Source organism: Lotus japonicus, chromosome 4 (assembly GCF_012489685.1).
Source record: "Lotus japonicus ecotype B-129 chromosome 4, LjGifu_v1.2".
Classification (NCBI taxonomy): Eukaryota; Viridiplantae; Streptophyta; class Magnoliopsida; order Fabales; family Fabaceae; genus Lotus; species Lotus japonicus.
In genome coordinates this window covers 53,914,687-53,923,320 of record NC_080044.1, presented here as the reverse complement: position 1 = coordinate 53,923,320, position 8,634 = coordinate 53,914,687, and the positions used below count along the sequence as shown (strand labels likewise).

The window sequence follows — 8,634 nt, the reverse complement described above, 5'->3', positions numbered from 1 at the left end:
GAATCAAAACTTGAAAGAATAGCATTGCAGCAGCTAACAAATAGTACATTAGTAGATCCTGTAGGTCATTCAAACTAAGTCCATACATGATACATGTACCAGTCATTTACATTCAAAACACATGCCACGTTAACTTCAATCGCTGTAAGATAATGTTTTACTTTATCTTCCTAAAACCTAAAATTTAACGTGTTGTTTCAAATGTAAGGCGAGCAAAGGCATAGAGTAAACCCCCATACCCCCGAAGAAAAAAATCATGACTTTAGTAAATAGTAGTACAAATTGGCTAATACAGCACCAGTTACTAATACGGCCAAGGCCTTTTCATACCAACAGGAATGGCATTGGATCCTGATATTGAACCCCTATTGCCATAGCCTCCTCGTCCTCTTGAGCGAAAGCTTCCTCCGGATCCTAAAAATAAGAACTAGTTACAGAAAACCCCAAGAGAGAAACTCAAGAGTTCAGTATCAAAAAGAAATTGAATTACCAAGTGGACCAGAACCAGCAGATCGAGCCATAACAGACAGTGCAGGACTCACAACTTGACCAGCATCTTGTAAAATCTTGATTAGCTCCCTAGCATACTTGGCATTGGCATGGGTGAAAAAGGTGAGTGCGGTTCCTTTAGCCCCTGCACGACCAGTTCGACCAATTCTGTGGACATAATCTTCCAGGCTTGATGGAAAATCATAATTGATCACAAATTTTATGTCTTTCACATCTACAAGAAACAAAGCCAAACAAAGTAAGTAATTCTGTGCAAGGTTTGCAAATTGGAGAAAACTGCAAACATCCTCCTTATCCCTGCCCTGTAAGACTCTAGAGATCAAACTCAAGTAAACACATTCATCACAAAAATGTGCCCACCTTAACCTTTCAGGGATAAGGAGCAGCTTCACCATCACTGGCATCTACCACATCCAATTATCAACTAAGCTCGTATGAGTCAACCGGGCTGCAAAGAGAACCAGCTCCATAACTGTGGATGGGGATCAATCAATTTGACGACAGTTGTATGACTAGTATCACTTAGCACATTAATGATGAAGTAACTTCATTTAGTCAATCAAGCAAAATCACCATGCATTAGCCCATCCTATGAAATTTACAGAACCACACATGGTACACTATCTCAAATTATATACCAGCATCCAAGCATATCTCAAAAGGAACTCTGCCACGGGTATCCATGTAACTTGACATTTCTTAGAAGATGGTCTCAAATTAACAGCAGCAGGTAATCTACTGACTGCAGCAGAAGAATTTCATCTCCGAATGCAACTCAATAATCCCCTGGTCAAGTTACAGGCAGTTCCATCAAACTGACAATATGGCACCCGTATACACCCAAACCACAAATTATGTCAAGGGGAACTGGACAGCAGCCGGCCAACTCACATATTGTTTAAATTTTACACCTATACGAAAAACCCTATGATTCTAAAACACAGTGATCCTACCAAGACCCCGTGCAGCAACATCAGTGGCAGTCATAATTGGACTTCTGCCACTTTTAAATTCAGCCAAAACCCAGTCCCTTTCAGCCTGGTTTTTATCACCATGGATGGATAGTGCTGGCCATCCTTCCATTCTCAATTGTCTTGTAACTTGGTCACATCCCTTTTTGGTCTCCATAAATATTAGAATTCGGCCACCATCCATCACTTCTTTCAGCAGTTTGATCAATCTGCATTTGCAAAGCAGAAGTGTTAATTTGGCAAGCAAAAGTATTGGTTCCTGTCTACTACCAGTGGGGGTACAAACCTATTGTATTTCTCAATGTCGGTTACAACTTCAACAACTTGATTTATACAATGATTTGCTTTCAGATCTGGTGAACCAATAATTACCTGAAAGATCATGATATCCCACGGAAAAACACACATTAATAATAACCTAAATGAGGTTAAATTAAGCCAATTCATAGCACAACTTTTCCTGCAAGGATCTACAATGGACATTTATAGATATGCAAAATTATAGTATATTGGAAGCGCTAAGTAACCTTATATGCGTTGCGCAGAAACTGTCTTGCAAGAGTTTCAACCTCCCTTGGCCATGTAGCGCTCCAGTATAGTGTCTGCCTATCTGGTCGAATCTGATATTACAAATCACCAATGTAACTAAACATCCCTCTAAAGCTTATGTTAAAACAGTAGTAACAAGTATATTGTAAGAATAAATTAGAGTACAAAGAACATGTTAATAAGTACAAATTACAAAATACAAACGAGTTCTAGTGTTCCACTAATTTAAATGTGTGACATGCATAAGGATATACATATTTTCTTGGGAGTGGGGGATAACCATATTCATATATTCAGTAGAAGGATGCACCTCCTACTATATTGGAGTCATGATTTCGGTCTCTAAATGTGAAGTGACCTATGTCCTAGAATAGAGGCTGGTGTATGTTATTTAACAAGAACGTTATTACTTTTTTTTTGGTACATCAGAAAACAACAAGAATGTTATTACAATGATCACCTTAGCTAAAATAACTATATATAAATTTTAAACATAACCTTGTCATGAAAATTACATAACAATGACTTGCATACATAGAGTATGAAGTGAAAGGGTTATTTTTATGAGATTGAGGAGTATATATATTGACCATTAGATCTAACAATAAATAGTTAACAATAATAAAACGTAAAGTCATGTGACTTTTTAAGGTGGTTATGTGACCATAAGCAATTTTTAATCTAGATCATCCATGTATCATATATGATTGAATAGTATAGATTTACTCCTCTCACTCTAGATAGAATTAGTTCTCTAACTAGACACACACAAACACACACACACACATAGACACTGACACAGTTAGTTAAACACAGGACAAAGTGTCAGTCTCTTAGTTGCACACGACAGTGAAGTTAAGAGAACTCTCTGAGATAATGGATCCTTAGGGCCTTAACTTCCACCGATGTTCACAGTAACGAGTGTCTATGTGTTAGATTATGCTCATTTTTTGAATAGCAGTACTTATCTGATACTCCATTTGGGTTGTGCCAACAAGCCCATTTTGAGTCTTATTTGCAAACAGGTGGCCATTTTGCTTTGTAGAAATTCCCTAAAGGATGGTGGTCTGATTGTGGATTGAAATAATAAAAAAAAAGGTGCAAATGGAATGCCAGGAAAATACTGCACAACAGGGGAATGCTACAGATTCTTATCTATGATTCTGAAGTGATGTTGCTTTTACTTTGCTGTAGTTTTCATTGTTTTCCCTCTTCCCAGAAAATTTTATCACTTCCTACCTTCTCGTTGCTACAACCGAGTATACAAAAGAACCATGGTCCACGACACAAACGAAAAAGATACCAAGTTTTTTGCACCACTTGCTACCTATAGGTTAGTCACAACTCACAAACAGTACCTGGCTAACAATTTTCCGTATCTGAGGTTCAAAACCCATGTCCAACATTCGATCAGCTTCATCCAAGACAAGGTAAGTCACTCTCTGCAGGTTTGTGTGCTGAGCTTCCAACATATCGATTAGACGACCAGGGGTAGCAATTACAATCTCAACGCCTGCGATGATGCAAATGTTAATGACTATGTTCATGTTATTCATAATTTTGATCAATATAAAATAGGTCCTTCATTAACGTATAGCCTATTTTATAATTAAGTACCTCTTTGAAGGTCACGAATTTGAGGGCCCTTTGGTGCACCGCCATAGATGCAAGTAATTCTAATATTTGCTCGTGACCCAAATTTCATAGCTTCTTGTTGAATTTGAACAGCTAACTCTCTAGTTGGTGCCAAAACTAAGACAATGGGACCATCCCCTTGAACTGAAGAAGCAGCAAAAACATCCATTACACCATAGAAATAGTCAGACCGGAATAGATAAAACAGTAACTTTGAGTTTCACATATTAAACAGGTAATCAAATACATACCCAATCGAGGTTGAGCATTCACATGCACTAATGCAGGAAGCAGATACGCCAAGGTTTTACCCGAGCCAGTCTCAGCAATGCCAATCAAATCCCTACCCGTCAGAGCCATGGGCCAACCCTGAGCCTGGATTGGAGTGGGCTCAACAAAACCCAATCTGGCAAAGACCTCAAGGCAGTAACCTAACATTCCAACAGAATATAGATTATCAGACAAAGGAAGTCATCAATTATTAGCACAAAACACGAGCACAAACAAGCAAAATACCAGGGAAACTAGCTTCATGAAACGACCGAATAGGTCTCGGCACATCCTGCCCTTGGACAGTAATATCCCTGCTTGCACGGTATTGCATAACTTCTTGTTCAGACATAGCCCTTACCGCAGGGCTCTCAATGTAAAAATTCTTCTCAAAAGGGACCAGATTCCTAAAATCTTGTTTCGGTAGCGAAATATTGTTCAAGTCATCCTTAGAAGACCCACCACCATGTCTACCTCCAAACCCACCGCCTCTCCCACCTCTGCCTCCACCCCTAAAACTACCACCGCCACGACCTCTTCCACCACCACCACCGCTATAACGACCCGTGTCATATTTCCTATCACCCCCTCTACCACCAAATCCACCGCCTCGGCCAACAGAGAATCCCCCAGAAGGAGGAACAAACGGCGGATTCGGGTTAGCGTGTGCGGCGGGTCCGAAACCGCTGGGTACAGGGGCCGCATATGGAGCACCGTAGGGAACCGGACCGACGCGGCTGGCAACGGGTGGCCGCATAGGTCCAATTACATCACTACAATCAACAAAATCATTGAAAAAACGTGATTATTTTGATTGAACAAATCGCAAGCAGAAAGGAAAAATATAATAACGATAGTAATCAGAAAAAACGAAGGTACCTGCGACGATCGCGATATGAAGAGGAATCGGAGTATCGATTGTCGAAGGGGTTCATGTTGTGAGAAGCTAGGGTTTCAGAAAAAACGCGATTTGGGGAGGGTGGTGAAATTTTAGGGATTCAGAAATTGAAAAGGAGTATGAAAAAGTTCAGAGGGAGAGTCGGGTTATTACGGTAGGCTATAGCGTCTCTGGTTCTGGATCTATCTCACTGCCGCCACCGTTCTAAGCCCATTCCACAACCACGCGCCAATGCTATATAAGTACTTTTAGAGCATTTTTATTTTTATTTTTATTTTTATTTTTTCATTTGATATATTTTTTCAATTTTTTAGATTAAAGGTAAGAAGATATATTTAAGTCAATTACTCCCCATTTCATATTATTATTATTATTAATTTAGTGAGGTGGAATGAGAATTCAAAAATCTAATTTAAAATTAAGTAATCTTCTCCGAGGTGATCATCACTAGTCTAAGAAGTCGGCGATGACGCTTTAATATGACACTTGCTAAACTTTCTTATAGTGCTTTTTGAGTTGCAAGATGAAGATAATGAAGAGATTTAATTCTCATCGCCCCACTCAAAGAAATGGGTGAAAGCAAACCCTCAAGCACAAACTGAGTTTCCTTTATTCTTAGGTCTTGTTGTAAAACCCTAAACCTACACGAAGAAGACAAATTTATGGGTTTCGCATTTGCTAAGCTTATATTTGAGGATTTGCTTATGTCCACCATGATTTTGATTTCATTATAGTTTTCAAACGAGTTTCCTAACATGCACTAAACTTCTTTATTATAAGCGTAAAATGTATGGTTTGCAAAATAAATGGTTAGGTCGGATTCACTACTACAAGAAAATTGGTTGTTACCGACGCCACAAATACGTCATAATTCTCATAACTATTGACGACTTTGACCGTTAGAATCGTTTTTTTCCTAGTAAAAAAAAATTCGTTAACGACGGTTATGGTCGCATGTACGTCGTTTGCACCATGAAGACTTGACATGAAAGTTTAGGTGGCAGAAAAGGGCCGTCGGTAAAGTCACGAGTCATACTCTCGAGTAAATCGCCTATTTTTCAACAAAAACGGTCGTTGATAACTTCATCAACAATTTCATTGGGTTCAAGCACCCCTTGTGCTATCTCTTGAATAAAGTTTGGCCTATAAAAATATCAACAGTTTCAATAATGCAACCACCCACCTTACTAAAAGTTTAAGTGGTAAAGCGTATGAAGAAGAAAATATGCATTATAGTTAAAATTGGGGACAATCGAAGAAGAAAGACGATATTTTAGGTTAACTAGTCATAGAAATTAGTGGGAAAAGATGTGATTTTTTGAGATGTTTGTGACTTCATTCATAATAGTTTGTAATCATTGTGATGGCCGGTGAGATTGATACACCATGAATAGGAGATAGGGTTATTTTGTAACAACAATACATCCGAATATGGCAATTTAAAATACAAATTTCCCTTATCTCCCTTCAAAAATGGGTTATTTTGTTTTCAGTTCATGAAACATAGTCTTTTCCTCAAACATTTGACTAACTAATTGGAATCAATGGTTACTATGAGTCCCTTGAAATTTATTTTTTTGTACATCAGAACGGTCCTAACCCAACCTACATGTCCCCTAGCTCTTAGCACTTGAGCTATCATTCGAGGAACTAACATGTGCAATTTCCATGGAAAATATGGGATAACAGAAATACAGTTCAGAAATGCTGAAATGATGATGGTAATTAACTTCAGTTTTCCCACTTCACTTCTTTTTTTTTTAAAAAAATTGTTACTAGTTAGCACTGGGTTTGCAGTTTGCACTCCTTATTTTCAATCTCCCTACTTCATTCCTCTTCAGTAGATCTTTTTCAAACTCAGAGGCCATAAAAATTTGAATTGCTGTGTGCAAATATAATTATAAGGTACAGAATATAATACTAGTTAATTAGCAGATGATGGAACTTCATTCACGTGTGGCTGAAATCTATGCCTCCTCGACATAACACAAGTACCTACGTAGCTTCCCTGAAAAACACTTGCACCGAGAGGAGTTGGTTTCTGATGCAGGGTCATGGGATGCCAATTCATCCTCGTAAGGGTCAGACACCAAAACTTTGCCATTATAAATCAATGTAACATCACAGAACTGGGGTGCATTTTTCTTTACCACCTCTCCTTTGCTCAATTTATTATTGCGCCTGCATAAATAAGATAGCTCATTAGAATTTAGAAAAAAGAAGATAAATAATCCATAACCTTAAGCAAGTGCTTGTGACATTACTAGCTCATTTACATGTTAGTATCAAGCAGGACAATCCCATTTGAAATTAATCTAACCAAAACCAATGGTAGCATACCGTGAATAGGGTAGCTTTTTTATTCCGATCACAAGGTTGGTGATGTTAAGAATAGAGATAAGATCTAGAATGGCTTTTCCTGTGTCATTGCTCTCCAGAAGCAATGTTTCTGCAGCAACCTGGGACAGGAAATTAAAGAAGAACATGGGGACAAATAATAATATCAATTTGGATGTACTCATTTGGATGTTTTGGTGTATATCATGCTCATGTCATAGATAAACTAATCAACTAGCTACTACCTTGGCTTCAGTACTCATTTGGATGTACTTCTGCAAAAGATCCTTCCTCTTGTTGTGCACTTCATTGATGTAAAGTCTCACTTGGTTTGGGGCCAATTGGCTTCTTTCAAACATTCCAACTATCACATATATCATTATCAGCAATTTAGATGTATTCTTGATACCCCATAAAAGTTCATTAGGCTAGCATGCTTGGATCAGCTTCTATTTGATCAGAATCAATTTCAGAACCAGAACCTACTCATCTTTTCTCCAGATTTGATTTTGGCCTCTAAATCAATTATAAAAGGGTTTCCAAACATGCATGCAGAATGCAGAATCACGTATGCAGACATTTATATTATCATTTTATTCTTAAGATCTAGGTGTCAAGTAAACAAAATTCAAAGCAGAAGTCCTCTCTGAAATCTGCTTTTTGTGATTCAGTATAATATACTAAACTCAAATTGAAGACTTCCTATAAAAATGAGTGCTTATGTGAAGCCAGAATGAGTTATGGAGAGAATAAATTCTGGAGATAAGCTCATGTGAACTGCTTCTCGGTTTCATAATTGGTTCTGATGAAAGAAAAGTTGATTCAAACATGCTATCTAAGGAGACGAAAAGGTTAATTACCTGGCGTAGGAATCAATGTGATTGGAGGAGAGACATGGACAAGAAAAATCCGGGAACCAGGAGAAACAGCATGATCAAGAGCCCATTTCACAACATCCAAGTCATCTTTGCCAACAGCCACATAAAGATCATCAACTTTTCTATCTTTGTTTTCTGTTATGCTCCTGCCATCCTCAACTATTTCCACAATTTCTGTCGACAACATTCTACTCGTATAGCGGCTATACTCACCGATTTCATCACTGCCATTCTCCAATTCATCAACTATGTTTCTTGTACTAGTTAAATCTTTGAGTTCTCCAAATGTATCAGAAATTTCAGGAGTCACTATTTCTTGGGAGTTATTATACCAATCTTTCCCATCAGCAAAATAAATACCATTAACTTTATTTCTGTCACTGCTCTTGTGATCCCCAACAGCAGGCGCAGTTTGTGACCACCATATTGATCTAGAATAGTAATCCTTTGCCACTGTTGGGGTGTGATCCTTATGTTCCATATCTGTGCCTCTTTGTCTCTCCCCTGACTTTACTAAGTACAAAGAAGGAGTAGAAAGAGAATGAATTGGTTGGTTCTAAATTGGAATTATATGAAGAGCTCGTTG

The 8,634-nt window shown here is 38.2% G+C and overlaps 2 protein-coding genes across 3 annotated transcripts; both read right to left on the bottom strand.

The window, feature by feature from the left end:
• Positions 1-5,061, bottom strand: LOC130710819 (DEAD-box ATP-dependent RNA helicase 20). 2 transcript variants are annotated; one of them, XM_057560190.1, is made up of 10 exons: positions 4,815-5,060; positions 4,182-4,708; positions 3,917-4,096; positions 3,648-3,809; positions 3,389-3,543; positions 2,009-2,101; positions 1,768-1,853; positions 1,464-1,690; positions 491-724; positions 1-414 (listed from the first exon to the last, which is right to left on the bottom strand). In XM_057560190.1, exons 1-10 carry the CDS (start codon positions 4,868-4,870, stop codon positions 305-307), a joined length of 1,830 nt encoding a protein of 609 aa, XP_057416173.1. In that variant the 5' UTR covers positions 4,871-5,060; the 3' UTR covers positions 1-304. The 2 variants fall into 2 exon arrangements, 1 of the variants encoding a protein (XP_057416173.1); XR_009010485.1 differs by lacking the exon at positions 1-414 and having other exon boundaries at positions 586-724; positions 871-1,690; positions 4,815-5,061.
• A 1,154-nt stretch (positions 5,062-6,215) lies between these two features.
• Positions 6,216-8,634, bottom strand: LOC130714134 (U-box domain-containing protein 52-like). Its single transcript, XM_057564027.1, has 4 exons — positions 8,031-8,634; positions 7,416-7,534; positions 7,174-7,292; positions 6,216-7,014 (listed from the first exon to the last, which is right to left on the bottom strand). The coding sequence occupies exons 1-4, from the start codon at positions 8,527-8,529 to the stop codon at positions 6,801-6,803; spliced, it is 951 nt and encodes a 316-aa protein (XP_057420010.1). The 5' UTR covers positions 8,530-8,634; the 3' UTR covers positions 6,216-6,800.

What these genes read in the sequence shown, in the direction of transcription:
- LOC130710819 (XM_057560190.1), bottom strand. Translation starts at nt 4,870, where the DNA reads ATGAACCCCTTCGACAATCGATACTCCGATTCCTCTTCATATCGCGAT. An exon ending in TACGGAAAATTGTTAGCCAG is followed by an intron (nt 2,102 to 3,388) that starts GTACTGTTTGTG and finishes TTGTAATATCAG; the next exon opens with ATTCGACCAGATAGGCAGAC. An exon ending in TTCTGCGCAACGCATATAAG is followed by an intron (nt 1,854 to 2,008) that starts GTTACTTAGCGC and finishes ATGATCTTTCAG; the next exon opens with GTAATTATTGGTTCACCAGA.
- LOC130714134 (XM_057564027.1), bottom strand. Translation starts at nt 8,529, where the DNA reads ATGGAACATAAGGATCACACCCCAACAGTGGCAAAGGATTACTATTCT. An exon ending in CACATTGATTCCTACGCCAG is followed by an intron (nt 7,535 to 8,030) that starts GTAATTAACCTT and finishes TATATGTGATAG; the next exon opens with TTGGAATGTTTGAAAGAAGC. An exon ending in AAATGAGTACTGAAGCCAAG is followed by an intron (nt 7,293 to 7,415) that starts GTAGTAGCTAGT and finishes TTCCTGTCCCAG; the next exon opens with GTTGCTGCAGAAACATTGCT.